Source organism: Vipera berus (genome assembly GCF_964194415.1).
Source record: "Vipera berus genome assembly, chromosome: 7".
Taxonomy (NCBI): Eukaryota; Metazoa; Chordata; class Lepidosauria; order Squamata; family Viperidae; genus Vipera; species Vipera berus.
This window is the reverse complement of record NC_138209.1, coordinates 77,852,594-77,874,579: the sequence shown is the minus strand read 5'-3', so window position 1 is coordinate 77,874,579 and position 21,986 is coordinate 77,852,594. Positions and strand designations below refer to the sequence as shown.

Sequence of the window (21,986 nt, the reverse complement as noted above, 5' to 3'; positions counted from 1 at the left end):
CCTTTAGGCTGGCAGTTCGGATACATACTTGCTAGTTTTTTAGGGTCTAAATGCCACCTATAAAACATTTTATAAAAATTCTCTCTTAAATTTTGAGCCTGTGTGAATTTTACATTTCTGACCCAAACCTTTTCCCAACTATCCATTGTTATAACCTCCCGAAAGGTTATAGCCATTTCTATGTCAGCAAATCAATCTAATCAGTAAAACCCGAACTCTTGAGTGTCATTTTTTTTTCCAGCTCGAGCACAAAGTCCAGAAGCGGTTTCCAAGTAGAAACAAAAGTGCTTACAGTTTAGCTAATTCTCTGCCAGTTCCGCCAGCTTTTGTAGTCGTTCGCCCATGGTGGGAATCGAAACATCCTTCCATTTTTTGGTGCATGGAGCAGCCTTGCTGCCGTTGCAACTGGACTTTTCTTGTTGTTGTATTTTTTTTTCCTTTGAAAACATTTCGCTTCTCATCCGAGGAGCTTCTTCAGTTCTCGGAAAGTTTTCAAAGGGGAAAAAAAAAAAACCAAGGAACTCCAGTTGTCTTTTGAAAGCAAAGCCACCTTTGGGAACGCCGCGAGAAGCTTCAGTTAACTTTCCCCGATCTTGTTTCTGCTCCCCTCGAAACAGGGAGAAGCGTGAAAGGGAACTTCACGAAGCCTACAAGAACGCCAGGTCTCAGGAAGAGGCGTATAACATACTCCAACATTACATTGAGAGGTTCACCATTAGCGAAGCCGTCCTGGAACGCTTGGAGATGCCAAAGCTTTTGGAAAGAAGCCATTCCGTTGAGCCAAATTCACCCTCCCCATCCAGGGACCCCAATCCCCTCCAGTATTTACGGCAGCAGTCGCTCCCGGCCCCAAAGTTCACTTCCAAGTTTGAAGCCACCATCACCCCCGCCGGCGGATCAGACGGCAGCGCGCCCACCTGCTCACCCTCCTCAAGCAGACCCCTGGGCTCCGTGGCTATGCCGCTGGTGACTCCCAAGCCTTACGCCCAGCCAAAAGATACCCAGGAGATTTTGAGAAACTTCAAGGTGGGTTGAGAGAGGAAAAGGCCTCCAGCCAATGGGCAGCGTACTTTACAAGTTTAATAAATAGGTAAGTAGGTAGGTAGAGACAGAGAGAGAGAGAAAGAAATAGGCAGGCAGGCAGACAGACCGACCGTCAGACATGATAGATGATGGATGGATGATAGACGTGAAATAGACAGTTAAATGTAGACAGACAGACAAATAGAGATGATAGATGATGGTGGATGGATGGATGGATGGATAGATAGAGATAAATGATGGATAGATATAGATAGATGATAGATAAAAAGTTAAAGGTTCCCCCGCACATGCGTGCTAGCCGTTTCCGACTCTAGGGGCCGGAGCTCATCTCCGTTTCAAAGCCGAAGAGCCAGCGCTTGTCCGAGGACGTCTCCGTGGTCATGTGGCCGGCATGACTAGACGCCAAAGGCGCACGGAACGCTGTTACCTTCCCACTGTAGTGGTCCCTATTTTTCTACTTGCATTTTTTACGTGCTTTCGAACTGCTAGGTTGGCAGAAGCTGGGACGAGTAACAGGCGCTCACTCTGCTACGCGGCACTCGGGATTCGACCCACCAAACTGCCGACCACCTGATCGACAAGCTCAGCATCCTAACCCACTGAGCCACCGTGTCCCCTTTAGATGATAGATAGATACAAATGATAGATATAGATAGATGATAGATAGATAGATTAGATAGATAATGCAGAGAAAGTAACAGTTTGATAGTTACAACTAATTGATTAAGTCTTCTAGATAGATGAGAGAGAGAGAGTTAGATAATAGCTTGATATAGAGAGAGCAGTTTTGTAGTCTTAACCACGTTCCGTTTTCCTTCTCATTAGAACTAACCAAAGATGGTTTCGGAGCCTTAATCCACCTGCTTTTGCGTTTTGAAATGCAGGTCGAAGGAAAGATCACGGTGAACGGAGAAGCGAGCCATGGAGTGGAAGGAGAGCCAGACAAGGAAAGCTCAGCCCTTCTGTTTGAGCCTTCCCCCAGCCTTTCAGCCAAGCCTGACCAGGTGGTCGAATTGCATGGTGGATCTGGGGAGGGAAGTGCAGATCCCACTCCTGAACTCGTTCAGAAGAGCTTCATCGAACACGGTGGACACAGAGAGCAAGTTGTAAGGGCCAAATACTTGGGTTAGCAGGAGCCTGGACTGCCATCTGTCAGAAATGGTGTAGGGTCTCCTGCTTGGGGGGGGGTTGGACTAGATGACCTATTCTATTCTTATTCTTATTCTACTCTACTCTACTCTATTATATTCCATTCCATTCCATTATTCTATTCTATTGTGTTCTGTTCTGTTCTGTTCTGCTCTGTTCTGTTCTATTCTATTCTATTCTGCATTCTATTCTATTCTCTATTCTTTTCTGTTATATTATTATATATTCTATTCTATTCTATTCTATTCTATTCTATTCTATTCTGCATTCTATTCTATTCTCTATTCTATTCTGTTCTATTCTATTCTATTCTATTCTATTCTATTCTATTCTATTCTATTCTATTCTATTCTATTCTATTCTATTCTATTCTATTCTATTCTATTCTATTCCATTCCACTCCACTCCACTCCACTCCACTCCATTATTCTATTCTATTCTATTCTATTCTATTCTATTCTATTCTATTCTATTCTATTCTATTCTATTCTATTCTATTCTATTCTATTCTATTCTATTCTATTCTATTCTATTCTATTCTATTCTATTCTATTCTATTCTATTCTATTCTATTCTATTCTGCAAGTGTTTGTATCTTAGACCTCCAGGTAGTCAGTCGACTTATAACCATTCATTTATAGTATGAAGTCAATGCAGGCACTTCTCGACTTACGACCCACATTTGAGCCCAGAATTTTATGTTGCTAAGCAAAACATTTGTTCAGTGAGTTTTGCCTCATTCTGCGACTTTTCTTGCCACCGCCGTTAAGTGAATCACTGCAGTTGTTAAGTTAGCAACACGGTTGTTAAGTGAATCTGGCTTCCCCATTGACTTTGCTTGTGAGAAGGTCGCAAAAGGAGATCATGTGACCCCCCCAGGGGAACACTGCAAACCGTCAGAAGTGTGAGTCGGTTGCCAAAGCGTCCAAATTTCGATCACGTGATCATGGAGATGCTGCAATGGCCGTTAAGTGTGAAAAATAGGCATTAGTCCCTTTTTTCCCCCAGTGCCGTTGTAACTTTGAGTGGTCACTCAGTGAACCGTTGTTAAGTCGAGGACTGCTTGTATCCATTTGGCTTGACAAACTTTTAAAACTTAGTTAATTTGGGACCTTACCTCACCACAAATTGCTTCCCTAAACAAGTCATTGAATCCCAAAAGCTGATTCAAACTATAGAGAGTTATTTGTTTGGGGCAGGATATCCAGGTAATAAATAAACCACCCTTCCTTTGGCTTCCGTTTTAACCGTGAATTCTATGTTTTCTGCAGGACTCCTTCACGGAAGAAGCTGAACCAGCCAGCCCAAAAGAGGGAACCAACTCGGAAGAAATGTTTCTGGGTAGGTTTTTTTCCAAAGGGGCATTTTTAAAGAACAGTAAACAGCCCTTAACGTAGCAATAGGAGGGAATCTGCGTAGCTCGGGGTTGACCTATGGGGTCCTTGGTGCTCTCTGAGCTTGGTGCTTTTCTTGCAGATGTTTTATTACTCAACTTGGTCACATCATCAGTGCCAGAAGGGAGGGGGGGTTGTGGAAAGGAGGAGGAGGAGGAGGAGAGGAGGAGGAGAAAGGAGGAGATGAAGAAGAGGAGATGAAAGAGGAGGAGATGAAGAAGAAGAAGAGGAGGAGAGGAGGAGATGAAGAAGAGGAGGAGAAGAGGAGGAGAAGAAGAGGAGAAGAAAGGAGGAGATGGAGGAGAAGAAGAGGAGGAGGAGGAGGAGAGGAGGAGATGAAGAAGAGGAGGAGAAGAAGAGGAGGAGAAGATGAAGAGGAGGAGAAGAAGAGGAGGAGAAAGGAGGAGATGGAGAAGAAGAGGAGGAGGAGGAGAGGGGGAGATGAAGAAGAAGAGAAAGGAGGAGGAGATGAAGAAGAAGAGGAGGAGGAGGAGAAGAAGAGGAGAAGAAAGGAAAAGATGGAGAAGAAGAGAGGAGAAGGAGGAGGAGGAGGAGGAGGAGGAGGAGGAGGAGGAGAAGAAGAAGAAGAAGAAGAAGAAGAAGAAGAAAGGAGGAGGAGAAGAAGAAGAAGAAGAAGAAGAAGAAGAAGAAGAAGAAGAAGAAGAAGAAGAAGAAGAAGAAGAAGATCGTGCTCTCTGATCTTAATTATTTTCTCACAATTTTGAACAGTCATTAAATGAACTGTGGTAAATTGAGGACTACCTGTAGTAGTCCTCGACTTACAACCATAGTTAGGACTAGAATTTCCATTGCTAAACGAGCTGCATCTGATTTTTCCCTCCCGTCAGACCAGCCGAGAAATATATTCAGAAACAAAGGAAAAGAAATGCCAAGGAATTGTATTAGCAGCTTTGGATGCAAATTGTGGGTATCGCTAAATTTAAGAAATCCCTCGAAAGTAATTAACTAACTACAGGATTCAATATGTAATTATTTTCTTATAAATTAATAATAACGTAGAAGAGGAAAAAAAAACATGCCCTCCCTCTTAGTTTTATAAGTTTTGCAATTATTACCGCAGTAGTTAACTCAGCTTGATGCAGGAAAGCGTTCAGAAGAATTAGTTAAGAATATTTTAAGAAAGCAGGCGGGCTGCCTTTTCGTAGCTGTGCCCGATGATGCATGTTTTTGTTTTTGTTTAAAATTTAATTCCCAAAAGTGGAAGGTTGAAGAAAGCAGCCGCAAATCACTTCTGTACTGATGCCATAAAAACTTAAAAATACCGTTTTCCCCCGAAAATAAGACTGGGTCTTTTTTTTTGCCTCCAAAAGAGGCACCAGGTCTTATTTTTGGGGTAGGCCTTACCTCACCTCCGGCACTGCTGCACCCAGTCGGTCCACTTCTTCTGGGGCCCAAGTTGTGCAGCTGCATTCGGGTCTGCATTTTACAGTCAGACCTTTCCAGAAGGCCTAAGTAGCCAAGTACTGAGCTATGGATTCAATCCATAACTTGGTGCTTGACTGCAGAGATCTTGCAGAACCTAGCTACGGATTGAATCCATAGCTCGGTTCTCAGCTGTAGAGGCCTTCTGGAAAGCCCTGTGACTGAGAAATGCAGGCCTGGCTGCAGAAGAGGCCTCAGAAGAAGAAGTGGGCTGGTGAGGAGAGGCCTGGCTGGGAGGTAAGTGGGTGCGGGGCAGGTGGGGCAGCTCCACCCACCCCTGCCCTAGCTTGATTTTTAGGTGTGCGGCCCACCCCAAAACTAGGGCTTATTTTGGGGGTAGGGCTTATATTAGGCCCACCCCAAAAAATCAAGCTAGGGCTTATTGTTGGTGTAGGCCTTACTTTCAGGGATACACGGTATGTACCTGGAGTCACACACGGTTGTGAAAATACAGCTAGTCCTTGACTTACCAACCAAAACAGAGCACAAAATTTCTGTTGTTAAGCGAGTGTTGTTAAGTGAGTTTTGCTCCCTTTTTTGACCTTCCTTGACATGGTTGTTAGGTGAATCACTGCGGTTGTTCAGTTAGTGACCCGGTTGTTAAGGGAATCTGGCTTCCCTATGGTTTTTTGCTTGTCGAAAAAGGGGATCACATGACCCCGGGACACAGCAGTTGGTTCTGACTTGTTTATTTTCTTGAGATCAAACTATGATTCAAAGTATATATTTCAAATATATATATTGGGGGAATTTTGGCCAAATGCGAGGTTTAATTTTATCTTTTTTTCTTCTTTTTTGTCTTTTTAATGGATTAGCTCCAGACCTCAGAGAATCCAGCACAAAATTTTCCTGTGCCAAACTCACGGTGGCCCACGTGGGACTATCTTCCGTCCACAACCATCCCGACGAAATAGAGTCAAATCGTGGCCTGAATTTGACTGGAGAGCCCAAAACGCTCGAAAGAGGAGAACAGAACGGTACAGAAGCTTCGGCTAGCCAGAAGGTAACTTTAAGATGCGCGTCTGAGAAGCAAGTAAAATCTTAACGTTATCCTTCTCTTCTAGCGTTAAAACACCAGTCTATTCAGTGAATATTCCGGGAATGATCGAAAATGAAAATGCTGATCTATTCTTTTGTAGAGAGCCACAGAGATGGTCTTGGCAGGAATACTCAGAAGCTGTCGCAGAAATAAAAACAGCAGGAGCTTTCCTAAAACCTGGATAAGGACGCAGTGTTAGGAAGCGTTACCACTAGGAAGTATTATGCTGGTTCTCAGTGACTCGTTGAGATATAAGACAACGCAACAAGACTTGAAAAATTCAGTTAGCACAGCCTAGCTCAATAAAACGTAGTTCTGTTTTACAGTTTCCTGGTCTGAACAATCTCAAAAGGCTGATGGTTGTACTACTTGATTGATGTGCTGATGATGTTCTTTACAAATAGTTCCAGGTCCAGATAGAAACTTTGGAGGCTCGGAAACAAGGTGAAGACCTACTTTTGTCTCTTCTGAAGAAGGTCCCTGAGACAACCCAAGGGGTTTTGCAGGACGTTCCCTTACAAGATCAAAAAGGTAGATTTCCTAGCTAGGAATGAACAAATCTGCCATTTTTGGTTTCTTTCCCCAAAACCAGTCGCCCAAAAAAACAAATTATGTCACGTTTGCTGGGGCCAGCATCCATTAGTGGCATCTGTTTGAAGCCCAAATGCCACCAGTTTCTGTGGCTGTTGTTGTCAAGGATGAAACTTTGGCAGCTACATTCCTCTGCGTTTCATCTTGCCTTTAGATTAAGGGGGGGAAGAGAGAGGTTACTTTCAAGAGGGTTAAATGGAGAAACGAAACCTCTTCGATTAGCTGAAGACCGTGGGAGCCTGAAGCCTTGTCAAGGACACCAGAACAGGTGTGGATTTGAAGCAGACAGTTCCCATCACAAAGTGAACTTGTTAATATGAAGTACGAAAGATGTTGGGGATTTGGCTGGGAAATTTATTGTTTAAGTCTATGAATTGGTGTTGGAACCTTAGAGTCAGTTTTGCTTCGACAAAACCACGCAGTGTATTAAATAAACAGTAAGATTTTCAGAAACGGAATGAACCCGGAGTTTTATTTGGATTCTCGAAGCTGGATGTTGACAGTTATCTAACAATCAGAGCAGACGAGGCTTCACTGCTGTTTCAGACAAGTTTTCTTTTTAACCAGGAATATTATCATCTTTGTTGTTTCAAATGGTTTGTTCTTTTGGAAATCCTTTGAGGATTTCAGAGGGAGGTGCGAAACTGTAAAAAAATAAATAAGAAAAATTGGCACATCTGTTGAACTTAAACAATTTTGAAAGCTTAATTTTAGCTGTTTTTTTTTTCTTTTTCTGCAGCCGCCACTGAGAACAGGGACATACCAAATGTAAGTTGATCTTATTTGAAATCTTGAACTTGCTTTCATGCCTAAGATGGGATTAGAACTCACTGTCTCCTGGTGATTGGCCCAGAGTCACCCAGCTGGCTTTCATGCCTAAGGCAGGACTAGAACTCACCGTCTCCTGGTAATTAGCCTAGAGTCACCCAGTTGGCTTTCATGCCTAAGGCAGGACTAGAACTCACCGTCTCCTGGTGTTTGGCCTAGTCACCCAACTTGATTTTATGCCTAAGACAGGACTAGAACTCACCGTCTCCTGGTGATTGGCCCAGAGTCGCCCAGCTGGCTTTCATGCCAAAGACAGGACTAGAATTCACTGTCTCCTGGCAATTGGCCCAGAGTCACCCAGCTGGCTTTCATGCCTAAGGCAGGACTAGAACTCACCGTCTCCTGGTAATTAGCCTAGAGTCACCCAGTTGGCTTTCATGCCTAAGGCAGGACTAGAACTCACCGTCTCCTGGTGTTTGGCCTAGTCACCCAACTTGATTTTATGCCTAAGACAGGACTAGAACTCACCGTCTCCTGGTGATTGGCCCAGAGTCGCCCAGCTGGCTTTCATGCCAAAGACAGGACTAGAATTCACTGTCTCCTGGCAATTGGCCCAGAGTCACCCAGTTGGCTTTCATGCCTAAGGCAGGACTAGAACTCACCATCTCCTGGTGTTTGGCCTAGTCACCCAGCTTGTTTTTATGCCTAAGACAGGACTAGAACTCACCGTCTCCTGGTAGTTAGCCTAGAGTCACCCAGTTGGCTTTCATGCCTAAGGCAGGACTAGAACTCACCACCTCCTGGTGTTTGGCCTAGTCACCCAGCTTGATTTTATGCCTTAGACAGGACTAGAACTCACCGTCTCCTGGTGATTGGCCCAGAGTCACCCAGCTGGCTTTTATGCCTAAGACAGTACTAGAACTCACTGTCTCCTGGTGATTGGCCCAGTCACCCAGCTGGCTTTCATGCCTAGGACTGGACTTATCTTCTCCATCTACGTGTACCATCTGATTTCCCTCTCCTTTGCAATCCAAGTTAGTGACCATGTTGTAAAGCGAGGATTACCTGTAATGTCTTTTTTAAACCACCTTTTGTAAGGTAACGTTGAGATCCTGATCTCATTCTAGCTAGATGCTACAGCGTGCAGCATCACAGCCCATGTTCAAGCCATTTAGTAGAAATGGGATAATTTTGGGGACTCTCCTTATCAAAAATCTACAAGATACAATTGTCCGGGAATGAGGGTCAGCCAAGGTGGCGCTTGCAAACCTACCTGTAGACAACTTGGAATGACTTTGGATAAAAACATGCAGTGGACCTGTGTTAATTTGCTTCTAATTGTCTATTTGGTCAACTTTTTGAAGCGTTCGGCTTGCTGGGCTTGGGATCCGGAAGAAGAACGTAGGCGCCAGGAACGGTGGCAGCGGGATCAAGAACGTCTCCTTCAGGTAGACCCCCATTTGGGGTTATTTCTCACATATATGCTTGTTTTCACAAAAGAGAAAAGGCAATTTATTTGTATCCCGCCTTGGTTATTTTTACAAATAACTCAAGGCGTCTAACACATCTTCTTCCTCCTATTTTCCCACCAAAAAATACCTGTGAGGTGGTTTGGGCTGAGAGAGCGTGGTTGGCCTAAGATCACCCAACTGGCTTTCATGCCTAAGGCAGGACTGGAACTCACCATCTTCTGGTGATTGGCCTAGAGTCATCCAGCTTGCTTTCATGCCTAAGGCAAGATTAGAACTCACCATCTCCTGGTGATTGGCCCAGAGTCACCCAACTTGCTTTCATGCCTAAGGCAGGATTAGAACTCACCGTCTCCTGGTAATTGGCCCAGAGTCACCCAACTTGCTTTCATGCCTAAGGCAGGATTAGAACTCACCGTCTCCTGGTGATTGGCCTAGAGTCACCCAACTTGCTTTCATGCCTGAGGCAGGACTAGAACTCACTATTTCCTGGTGATTGACCCAAAGTCACCCAGTCGGCTTTCGGGTCTAAGGCAAGACTAGAACTCACTAATAATAAAATAAACCCACTTCCATGCAGGTTTGGCATCTAAAGGGGAAAAAAATCTTTGCTAGCAGCTCTTCCATAGATCCAGTTGAGATACCATTTCCACCCATTGGGTCAGGATTCCTGGTTAACAGCTTGCGTTGCTACTCTTTCCTTAGGAAAGGTATCAGAAAGAGCAGGAGAAGTTGAAAAAAGCGTGGGAAAAAGCACAGAAAGAAGTTGAAGAAGAGGAGCGCAAATATTATGAAGAGGTATGAGGTCCGAGGTGTGATTGTGGACAGGTGGGGAATGTACCTCCAACTCAGTGCGCGCATCTAGTTGGTCTCCTTTCAGCTCGATCAGTGTGGTGGAATGTAGTCTGGATTCCCAGACGGGAGAGGCTGCATTCCAGACGACCATGAGACGACTCAGTTTGTGGGAGAGAAAGAAGGAGAAAGAAAGTTTGTGGGAGAGAAAGAAGGTGAAGGTGAAGACGACTCCTCCCCAATAGTTCCCAGGCTATTTGTAAATGCAGGTAGCAGAGTCTTCAGACTGGCCAGACTTTTGTCTCTGGAAAACGAACAATAAAGGAAATGGCCTAGAAAAATGTCAACGTGTCTTTCTTGATTTTTGGAACCCGACAATAAGCTATTATTTGAACAAAAATTTTTGGCATGTGTACAGCCAATTCGTTCAGCCCTATGCAGAAGTGACTCAGCCAGCCAAGAAGTTGTCGTAAGGGTGAAAAATGGTCATAAGTCACTTTTTTACGTGTCGTTGTAACTTTGAACGGTCACTAAATGAATTGTAATTCGGGGACAACCTGTATCCTTGACTCTGTTTGTAAGGCTAGTTTTTTCTTTCATTTTTAAAAGATTCTTCTGTTTGGAAGTTAAACTGGACTTTTCTTTTTTGGGTTGAAATATTTTGCGGCTTGTCCAAGTATTGAAGAAGCTGACTGAAGAAATTACTTGGAGAAGCAGCAAAACGTTTCAAAGGGAGAAGGGGAAAAAGTCAACTTCGAGGTAACTCCCATCTGGGTGACTTGAGAACCTTCATGAACTTTGGCCATCTTCTCTCCTTTAGGAACGCAAGATCCTTGAAGATACCGTGGTTCCATTCTTGTTGACTTCAAGCTCTGCAGAGCCCTTGTCTACATCGTCTTCCTTGACCGATGGAAACAGGACTATGGTGTGTTCGCTAGTGGACTTAAAGGCTAGAGTGGGGTGTATATATTTCAAGTTGGTAAAAATAAAAACGATGAACTCTGGGATAGAAGAGAAAATTCTTCTTTATTGCTGAGCTTTCGTCAACAAGCTTTTGACATCATCAGAGCAAGGGCTGAATGATAAGGGAGACAGTACATACACTTGTATGGCAGTTATAACGAATATGTGTGTGTGTGTGTGTGTGTGTATGTATGTATGTATATGTACATATATACATATACATATATACATATATATATATACATATACATATATATATATATATATATATATATATATATATATATATATATATATATATATATATATATATATATATATATATATATATATATATATATACACACGTATACATATACATATACATATATACATGTATATAGTCAAGGAGAGAAGCAACCTGGAACTAAGGAGAAACTTCCTGACAGTTAGAACAATTAACCAGTGGAACAGCCTGCCTCCAGAAGCGGTGAATGCTCCAACACTGGCGGTTTTTAAGAAGAGACTGGACAGCTGTTTGCCTGAAATGGTATGAGGTTTCCTGCCTGAGCAGGGAGTTGGACTAGATGACCTCCAAGGTCCCTTCCAACTTATTATTATTATTATTATATGTGTGTGTGTGTATATACACACACACACACACAAGTTTTGAAGACAATACTTTATAGAATATAAAGCGATTGTTTTGACCTAGCCTGTAAGAAAAATTAAACATTGTGAAGAACGGTTGCAGGAACTGGGAATGTCAAGTCTAACAAAGATAATAGAATAGAATAGAATGGAATGGAATGGAATGGAATGGAATGGAATGGAATGGAATGGAATGGAATAGAATAGAATAGAATAGAATAGAATAGAATAGAATAGAATAGAATAGAATAGAATAGAATAGAATAGAATAGAATAGAATAGAATAGAATAGAATAGAATATAGAATATAGAATATAGAATATAGAATAGAATACAATAGAATAGAATATAGAATATAGAATATAGAATATAGAATATAGAATATAGAATAGAATATAGAAATTACATACAATTCTTAAAGCAGCGACGTATATAATATGATATATTTGTTTCGGCAGAATTTGATCGACCTAAGTTACTCGGAAGACGAGAACAAGCCAAACGAAGAGGCAAAACTGGAGACGTTGTTCCGTGAACAAGACGGCGGGCCCTTTTCAAAATGCAAGGAATATCAACCACGGGAGGAGATTGTGAGGTGCATAAAAGCAAAAGAGATTTCATAAAGAAGATATCTGAGAAGAATAACCATCGGAAGAGAGATGGAGTAGATGGAGAAAGGCAGAAGCAAAAACTCTCCTGTGTTTGTCTTTCTAATTTCTCTAAGGAGGCGTGTTCAGACAATCGTTTTTTAGCTGCTTGCTGACTTTCACGCGTGAACCAGATGCCCTCAAATCAATATCAAATTAATATAAATTTCCTATGAGAAGCCACCATAGCAGCAACGGTGTTTTCACTAGTTGATATGTGAATTATTGTGTGTGCTTGTGCATTTGAGGGTTAATATTATAAATTTCTCTCTCCGTATTCTAAAGGCAGTGACTTATATCAGTTTTTCAGGATCTGTGGTGATTTTTAGCGTACAGTTGCATGAATACAGACAGTCCCCAAGTTAACAACCACAACAGACCCCAAAATGTATGTTGCTAAGTGAAAAATTTGTTTCACTGAGTTTTGCCCCATTTTACCACCTTTGTTGCGCCGGCCGTTCAGTGAATCACTGCAGTTCTTAGTCATACGGTTGTTAAGTGAAACTGGCTTCCCTAATGACTTTGATGGTCCGAAGGTCGCCAAAGCGGATCACATGAGCCCGGGGACCTTACGACGGTCATAAATATGAGTCAGTTGCCAAGCGTCCGATTTTTGATCACGTGACCAAAGGGGATGCTGCAAAGGTCATAAATGTGGGAGACGGTCATAAGTTGCTTTTTCAGTGCCGTTGAAACTTGGAGTGGTCACTAAAACAGACCGTTGTAAGTTGAGGACTAGCTGTATGTGTTTTTTAGGAATAGACAAATACTTCTGCATTCATCAAAGAAACGACCTATTTAGATGTTGCAATTTTTCTACTTCACTACCAACAAGGAATCTAATCTTCCACAGGCTATTAACATTTATTTTGGTCATTAATTGTCAGTGGGGTGTGGACCTACCTAACATGCCAGGTTTGTATAAACTGTTATTAACTGAATTAGAAAAATAGGCTGCTATTTAACCACCAGACCTACTCAGCTTTGGAGACATTAGGTAGCACTGAAGCTGCTTCAGATACCTGCTGGCTGCAGTTTTGGCAAAATGCAGATTAAAATATAATGATATAGTTATAGCAGAATGGGATTTTCCCATGTATTTTACCAGGAAACCTAGATAGGGCAGCCTAGAAAAGTCAGCGCCCTCCTAACCATACCCAAGCACTCCGAGTTTGTTGGCAATGTCCATTTTGCTCCATGAGTTCATGGTGACCTAACCCTAAACCTAAGTGGAATTTTCCTCCTATGGGATTTTCCCATGTATTTTACCAGGAAGGATAGATAGGGCAGGCTAGAAAAGTCAGTGCCCTCCTAACCATACCCAAGCACTCCGAATTTGTTGGCGATGTCCATTTTGCTCTCCGAGTTCATGGTGACCTAACCCTAAGTGGAATTTTCCTCCAATGGGATTTTCCCATGTATTTTACCAGGAAACATAGATAGGGCAGCCTAGAAAAGTCAGTGCCCTCCTAACCATACACAAGCACTCCAGGTTTTTTGGCGATGTCCATTTTGCTGTATGAGTTCATGGTGACCTAACCCTAACCCAAAGTGGAATTTTCCTCCAATGGGATTTTCCCATGTATTTTACCAGGAAACATAGATAGGGCAGGCCAGAAAAGTCAGTGCCCTCCTAACCATACCCAAGCACTCCAAATTTGTTGGCAATGTCCATTTTGCTCTCTGAGTTCATGGTGACCTAACCCTAACCCAAAGTGGAATTTTCCTCCAATGGGATTTTCCCATGTATTTTACCAGGAAACATAGAAAGGGCAGCCTAGAAAAGTCAGTGTCCTCCTAGCCATACCCAAGCACTCCGAGTTTGTTGGCAAAGTCCATTTTGCTCTATGAGTTCATGGTGACCTAACCCTAACCCTAAGTGGAATTTTCATCCAATGGGATTTTCCCATGTATTTTACCAGGAAGGATAGATAGGGCAGCCTAGAAAAGTCAGCGCCCTCCTAACCATACCCAAGCACTCCGAGTTTGTTGGCGATGTCCATTTCGTTCTATGAATTCATGGTGACCTAACCCTAAGTGGAATTTTCCTCCAAGGGGATTTTCCCATGTATTTTACCAGGAAACGTAGATAGGGCAGCCTAGAAAAGTCAGTGCCCTCCTAACCATACCCAAGCACTCCGAATTTGTTGGCCATGTCCATTTTGCTTTCCGAGTTCATTGTGACGTAACCCTAACCCAAAGTGGAATTTTCCTCCAATGGGATTTTCCCATGTATTTTACCAGGAAACATAGATAGGGCAGGCCAGAAAAGTCACTTCCCTCCTAACCATACCCAAGCACTCCGAATTTGTTGGCAATGTCCATTTTGCTCTCTGAGTTCATGGTGACCTAACCCTAAGTGGAATTTTCCTCCAATGGGATTTTCCCATGTATTTTACCAGGAAACACAGATAGGGCAGCCTAGAAAAGTCAGTGCCCTCCTAACCATACCCAAGCACTCCGAGTTTGTTGGCCATGTCCATTTTGCTCTATGAGTTCATGGTGACCTAACCCTAAGTGGAATTTCCCTCCAATGGGATTTTCCCATGTATTTTACCAGGAAACACAGATAGGGCAGCCTAGAAAAGTCAGTGCCCTCCTAACCATACCCAAGCACTCCGAGTTTGTTGGCCATGTCCATTTTGCTCTATGAGTTCATGGTGACCTAACCCTAAGTGGAATTTCCCTCCAATGGGATTTTCCCATGTATTTTACCAGGAAACACAGATAGGGCAGCCTAGAAAAGTCAGCGCCCTCCTAACCATACCCAAGCACTGCGAGTTTGTTGGCAATGTCCATTTTGCTCTATGAGTTCATGGTGACCTAACCCTAACCCTATAGGTAGTCCTTGACTTATGAGCCCAAAATTTCCATTTTTGAATCCATGCAGTTGTTACGTGAGCTTGCCCCCATTTTATGACCTTCCTTGCCACAGTTGTTGAGCGAATCCCTGCAGGTGTGTTAACGTTAGTAACCCAGTTGTTCAGTGGATCCGGCTTCCCCCGTTGAGCTTGGTTGTCGGAAGGTCGCAAAAACGGATCACGTGACCGTGGGACGCTGCTGCGACCGTCCTAAGTAGGAGTCAGTTGCCAAGGGTCTGAATTTGGATCCCACGATTGCGGGGGATGCTACGATGGGTTGTAAGTGGGGAAAATGCTCACCAGTCACTTTGAAGATAAAGGGCCATTGTAGCTTCAAACGGTGGCTAAATGAACAGTTGTAAGCCGAGGATTAACTGTGTTTTTCCCCCCCCCCCGCCATTGTACAATATATTTTCCGTTTTTTCAGCAGTGTGAATAAGGAAGAATATGTAGAAGGCTTGAAATGGAGACAAACAGATCAGGTTCCTACCCCAGAAGGCAGATCACCCAACAAAATGTCTTTGCCGTTATCTCCAGGTGGGTGGTGGCTTTGCAAAGCCTTCGCTTTTGGGAAAAAAATATCACATTTTCGGCTTTTCAGTCACTTATCTTGCTTTCTCCTCACTGGTGTTGCATAATGTACCAAGTTGAACCTACTTCTAGAGCTGTAAAAGGCAGACGAAACGTCGAAAGGTCAGCAGTAAATTAAGTAGAGTATCTGAAATGTGCTAGCGTGTGTGTGTGTGGGTTTTTTTTGTTTGTTTCTTAAAAAAATCACTTCTTTTGTGTTTCATCTTGCTGTCCTTGCGCCCAGTTCTCACTGAATATTCTCAGCTTGGTCTTAGCGATAGGTCTGTTTCTACCCTTCAAAGACAAAATAGTTCAATTCTGCACAATTTGAAAAGGCCTCCTCCTCCTCCTTCTCCTTCTTTCCTTTTCCCTTATCCTGCCCATCCTCCTCCTTCCTTCCTTCCTTCCTTCCTTCCTTCCTTCCTTCCTTCCTTCCTTCCTTCCTTTCTTCTTTCTTTCTTTCTTTCTTTCTTTCTTTCTTTCTTTTTCTTTCTTTCTTTCTTTTTCTTTCTTTCTTTCTTTCTTTCTTTCTTTCTTTCTTTCTTTCTTTCTTTCTTTCTGTTTCTCTGTCTCTGTCTCTCTCCCATCCTTCTTCATTCCCTCTCCTCCTCCACTTCCTTTTTCTTTCCCTTTCATCCTTATATTCTTCCTTCCTTCCTTCCTTCCTTCCTTCCTTCCTTCCTTCCTTTCTTTCTTTCTCTCTGTTTCTCTCTGTCTCTCTCTCTCCCATCCTTCTTCATTCTCTCTCCTCCTCCTCTTCCTTCTTTCCCTTTCATCCTTCTTTCTTTCTTTCCCTGTTTCTCTCTGTCTCTCTCTCTCTCCCATCCTTCTTCTCCCTCTCCTCCTCTTCCTTCTTCTTTCCCTTTCATCCTTCTCTTCTTTCTTTCTTTCCCTGTTTCTCTCTGTCTCTCTCTCCCATCCTTCTTCTCCCTCTCCTCCTCTTCCTTCTTCTTTCCCTTTCATCCTTATCTCCTTCCTTCCTTCCTTCCTTCCTTCCTTCCTTCCTTCCTTCCTTCCTTCCTTTCGTTCTCACCCGTTTTTCTCTCCCATCCTCCTCCTCAACTATGTAGAGTTCAGACTTGCTTTCCTTATGAACAGTTCTGTGCCTCTCGTTCCCTAACGTAAAATCCTCCCCTTGCAGATGTGCCGTGGAACCAACCGCTGGCAGCAGAGAAGAGCCCTGGCATTTCAGACAGCAGACAGAAGGATTCACCGTTGGGGTATAATTTAGGCCTGGCGGGCAGTTCCCCAAAAGAAGTTAAGAGGCAAGTGCATTTTGAGCATTTTGATGTGATGCTCGATAGCTTATAAACTATTTAATTTATAGCAGAACGAACATCGGGCGGATGGTCTGCATAAATGGCACACCTTGGATGGAACTTCCTCCAGAAACCGGGTGAGAGACTGCGGAACTGAAGAGCGCCAACTTGTTCGTTTACTTATTGATTTATTTTTCAAGAATTCAGGAACACAGATTAAACATCGGAGAAGAGGGCTAGTAAACTTTAACCCTAACCAACATTGCTTACGTGGAAACTTGATCTTTGAGTTCCATTTCCGTCCCTGGGGCTATAGGATAGGATCTGACTTGGTCACCTGTGGTGGGAAAGAGACAAGCCGATTGCAACTTGGATGGTCTTTCTGGATATTTCTGTAGAATGTTTGATACCAACAGCCATGGTATCCTTCTGGATGGACTGTCAGAGTTGAAATGTGGTACCACTCCTGCTTGGATGGTTGGAAGTGCTGAGCAATTAATCTTAATCAGAATAGAGCTTGCAGGGAAGGCACCTTGGAGAAATAATAGAAATAGGAATAGGAATAGGAATAGAGTAGAGTAGGATAGGATAGAGTAGAGTAGGATAGAGTAGAGTAGAGTAGAATAGAATAGAATAGAATAGAATAGAATAGAATAGAATAGAATAGAATAGAATAGAATAGAATAGAATAGAATAGAATAGAATAGAATAGAATAGAAGCTGGAAGGGACCCTGGAGGTCTTCTAGTCCATCCCCCTGCTCAAGCAGGAGACCCTATCCCATCTCAGACAAGTGACTGTCCAGTCTCTTCTTAAAAACCTCCTCCAGCGGAGGGCCTTCACCATGGTGGCTCCCTCCCTGTTATTTTGAAGCACCATCATTTCCCAGTTACATCCACCTGATGTCCTGGTTCCGACAGATGAAACTCTTCAAAAGAACTCCGAGGCGTGGTTTGCCTCAAAGGATCTTTTATTCGAGTAGCAGAATATCGACACTTACCTAATCGAAGCCAAAAGCTGAATTTCTCCCTCCCCCGGGCACCCAGTATCAAAGCACAATTCCCTCCTCCAATTGACCATCATAAATCACGTTCCCCAGTTAGCTTCCTCTCCAGCTCTCCAGCCCGCCAATTCTTTTATCAGCTCTGAGCTCAGTAACCTTGATTCTCACGCTAAGTTTAGTGTTGTTATGTCTAGCTGGACTCTCATTCGCATCCCCCTCCCCGCCTCCCAGCATCATCTAACTCTAAAAGCAAACGGGGAAAAAGATTTAATTTAATTTAATTTAATAACATTTATATACCGCCCTTCTCCCTGAGGACTCAGGGCGGTTCACAGGGCAGAATAAAATAGCGAATACAAACATTAAAATAAGATTAAACAAATTGCCCTAGTTAAAAACAATATAAATACAACACTAAAAACCCCCAGAAAAGTTAAAAAACGAAAAATAAAATAACCCCAACACTCCCCCTCAGGCTAGGCCGGCTTGTACAAACAGAAATGTCTTGAGATCGCGACGAAAGGAGCGAAGATCGGGCGCCATCCGGAGCTCAACCGGTAGCTGATTCCACAGCTCCGGAGCGCCCACAGAGAAGGATCTCCCCCTGGGGGCCACCAATCGGCATTCTCTGATCGGTGGCACCCTGAGGAGGCCCTCTCTGTGGGAACGCACAGGGCGCAGGGAGCTTGATGCCGGCAGCAGATGTTCCCTGAGGTACTCCGGCCCCATGCCATGGAGTGCTTTAAATACCGTTACCAGTACCTTGAATCTCACCCGGAAGACAACTGGCAACCAATGCAGCTCACGGAGCAGAGGCGTAACGTGGGAGTATCGGGAGGCTCCCAACACCACTCTCGCGGCTGCATTCTGTACCAGTTGGAGCTTCCGAGTAGTCCTCAAGGGCAGCCCCATGTAGAGAGCGTTGCAGTAGTCCAGACGAGAGGACACGAGCGCATGAGTGACCGTGCATAAATCGTCCCGGCTAAGATAGGGCCGCAACTGACGCACCAGGCGAACCTGTGCGAAGGCCCCCCTAGTCACGGCTCCTATATGGTCTTCCAAAGTGAGCCGTGAATCTAGGAGGACCCCCAAGTTGCGAGCCCTATCTACGGGGGGTAATAGTTCACCCCCCATAACTAGAGGTGGAATGTCCGAATAAACCCGGGACGAAGGTATGCAAAGCCACTCAGTCTTGTCGGGGTTGAGTTGGAGTCTGTTCCTCCCCATCCAGACCCGAACCGCCTCCAGGCAACGGGACATCACGTTGAGGGCATCACTGGGGTGGTTTGGGGTCGAAAGGAAAAGTTGGGTATCATCAGCGTACTGATGATACCCAACTCCAAAGCCACGAATGATCTCACCCAGCGGCTTCATGTAGATGTTGAACAGGAGAGGCGAGAGGACCGACCCCTGAGGAACTCCACAAATAAGAGACCTCGCGGTCGACCTCTGCCCCCCTGCCAACACCGACTGCGAACGTCCCAAGAGATAGGAGGAGAACCACTGTAAAACTGTGCCTCCCACTCCCAATCCCCTGAGACGCCGCAGCAAGATACCATGGTCGATGGTATCGAAAGCCGCCGAGAGGTCTAATAGGACTAGGACAGAGGAATGCCCCCTGTCCCGAGCCCTCCAGAGATCATTCACCAGCGCGACCAATGCCGTCTCCGTGCTGTACCCGGGCCTGAAACCCGATTGGTACGGGTCTAGATAATCCGCTTCATCCAGGACCAAAGGGAGCTGATGCGCCACCACACTCTCAACAACCTTCGCAAGAAAGCGAAGGTTGGAGACAGGACGAAAGTTGTTCAATACAGCCGGGTCCAGGACAGGCTTCTTGAGGAGAGGCCTCACCACCGCCTCCTTCAAGACGGCGGGGAAGATACCCTCACTCAAAGAGGCCGATATAACTGCCTGGAACCAGCTGCGTGTCCTCTCCCGGGCTGCATAAACCAGCCAGGAAGGGCACGGGTCCAGTAAACATGTGGTGGCGCTCAGCCTCCCCATGATCCTGTCCACTTCCTCCGGAGTTACAGAATCAAACTCCTCCCAGATGGTATCGACAAGACCACCCGTGTCCTGATCGTCAGACTCTGCCCAGTCAGAGTCCAAACCGGTCCGAATCCGAGCGATTTTGTCCGACAGATGTTGGTTAAACTCCTCGGCACGTCCCTGCAAGGGATCCTCCCTCACCTCCTGATTTAGGAGGGAGCGAGTCACCCTAAACAGGGCGGCCGGGCGGTTATCTGCGGACGCAATAAGGGTGGCGAAGTGGTTAGACCTCGCCTCCCTAATTGCAGCGAGATAAGACCTAATATAGGCTCTTAGTCGCAATCGGTCGGGTTCAGATCGGGTGGACCTCCAACCGCTCTCTAGGCCCCGTCTCCGACGCTTCATCTCCCGGAGCTCCGCAGAAAACCATGGAGCCCGACGGGATCTGCACCGGGTCAGGGGCCGCAAGGGTACAACTCGGTCAAGGGCCTCAGTGGCCGTCCTTTCCCAGGCCTCCACTAGGGTCTCGGCCGAGCTGTGAGTGAGGGAGGCAGGTGGGGACCCCAGCGCCGCCTGGAACCTTTGGGGATCCATTAAGCGTCTGGGGCGGTACCATTTGAGTGGTTCCAAACACCCACGGCGGGGGGTGGCAAAACGGAAGACCAGCCGCAGGAGATGATGATCGGTCCATGACAGGGGCATAATAATTGGAGAGCCCCCACCAAGATCATCTAACCACCGTCCAGACAAGAAAACAAGGTCAAGGGTGTGGCCTCCTTCATGAGTCGGTCCCGTAATTACTTGCGTCAGGTCCATGGCCGCCATGGAAGCCATGAACTCCCGAGCTAACTCAGATGATCCTCCCAGCGATGGTAGGTTGAAGTCCCCCAAAACTATAAGTTTCGGGAACTCAACCACCAGCCCCGAGAGGACATCAAGCAGCTCAGGCAGGGCTGCTGCTGCGTGACTAGGCGAAAGGTACACCAGCAGCAAGCCCAACTGCGCACCAGGGCCGCATCTCAAAAAGAGAGACTCACACCCGACTGTCTGGGGAACGGTGGCCTCCCGCGGACAAAAGGTCTCCCTCGCAACAACAGCCACTCCCCCACCCCTACCCTGAGCCCGAGGCCGGTGCAGCACCCGGAAACCTGGTGGGCAAAGATCAACCAGAGGAACACCGCCCTCTGGGCCCAACCAGGTCTCCGAGATGCAAGCCAGGTCAGCCTGCTCACCCTCGACCAAGTCTCGAACGAGAGGAGCCTTATTAACGACCGACCTGGCATTCAAATACACCAGCCGGAGCTCAGGAGGCTGCACATCCTCACTCCCGGGACCTCGGGGCGGAACCAGAGGGTCGGAGTGCCTCACCGCTTGTAAGCAGCGGAGAGGCCTTCCCTGAGACCGATACGGCCCTCTGTTCCTACACCTGCTGCCATTCCCTATCGTCGTGGGAATAGGCAATCCCACGACTGGCCCTGGAGCCCCAGAAGCAGCCAACCCCCGCTCCTCCCCATCGCGATCAGCCTCAGCACTAGCCTGAACAACGGTAGATGGACTGCCCCCCTCGTCCAAACAACCAAGAAAAGAACCCTCCCTCCTCCCTAACCCCCAAAAAAATTTTGACAAAAAACAAATCAAAGACCTCCTGTTGGGTCTACGTCGGAGGTCCGTAACCGTGCCCGGCCATCTCTCAGGATCCCAATAAATGGGACCTTCCTCGAGATTATACTCGGCCGGAAAGGCGGGCCGCCTCCAGGAGGGGGGAGCACCCCTGAGGGCGAGCAAGTCTGTAGAGGAGTACCTCAAACAAGGCATAAAGCAGTCCAGATATAGGCAGTCCATAATCAATTGATTTAAGGAGGAACCAAACAGAGAGCAAGTAGATGTCCCGAGCCTCCACCCAGCCACTGCCACTCAGCTGGGTGTCCCCCAAGATAGGCCAACCACCGCCCTCTCACGACAGTTGGAAAGCCTATACCAGGGGGGAATAGTCCGAAATATCCATCCTGGGTACAGCATGTCCCCTAGAGCTCTCACCTCTAGGGGCAGCAGATGTAAGTTCAGGCCACCCTCTCACTGTGGCCAGTACCCAGGGAACTCTGAATCCTTTGGGGCCGATATGTGAATGGCAATAGAGAACAGTCCAAGGCAGGGATAAAATAATATAGTACATCATCAAAGTCTGAACTACTAGGTGGCCAAATCCTCCGCTGCTCTGTCCTTCGAAAAAGTTTATCATGGCCAATTCTGCAGTCATTGGGGTCTTCCAAGTTATCTAATTCTTTTAGGTCCACAAATCCAATGGCACCAACCAGAGTCACAACTGGTGTCACGGGAAACATAAATCTTTCAAGGGACCACTGGGCTACATTT

At 45.5% G+C, this 21,986-nt stretch overlaps 1 protein-coding gene across 11 annotated transcripts in view; it reads left to right on the top strand.

Annotated features, from left to right (window-relative positions):
* Positions 1-21,986, top strand: part of LIMCH1 (LIM and calponin homology domains 1) — a 171,386-nt gene that overhangs the window by 140,644 nt on the left and 8,756 nt on the right. For 10 of the 11 annotated variants that reach the window (XM_081332433.1, XM_081332432.1, XM_081332441.1 and 7 more), the window contains 12 exons: positions 618-1,026; positions 1,929-2,150; positions 3,465-3,534; positions 5,846-6,033; positions 6,474-6,600; positions 7,400-7,428; positions 8,793-8,876; positions 9,603-9,695; positions 10,510-10,614; positions 11,741-11,877; positions 15,218-15,327; positions 16,502-16,625. In XM_081332433.1, coding sequence (XP_081188559.1) covers positions 618-1,026; positions 1,929-2,150; positions 3,465-3,534; positions 5,846-6,033; positions 6,474-6,600; positions 7,400-7,428; positions 8,793-8,876; positions 9,603-9,695; positions 10,510-10,614; positions 11,741-11,877; positions 15,218-15,327; positions 16,502-16,625 — 1,698 coding nt within the window. The remainder of the gene's footprint in view (positions 1-617; positions 1,027-1,928; positions 2,151-3,464; positions 3,535-5,845; positions 6,034-6,473; positions 6,601-7,399; positions 7,429-8,792; positions 8,877-9,602; positions 9,696-10,509; positions 10,615-11,740; positions 11,878-15,217; positions 15,328-16,501; positions 16,626-21,986) is intronic. The other variant, XM_081332434.1, reaches the window with a different exon arrangement.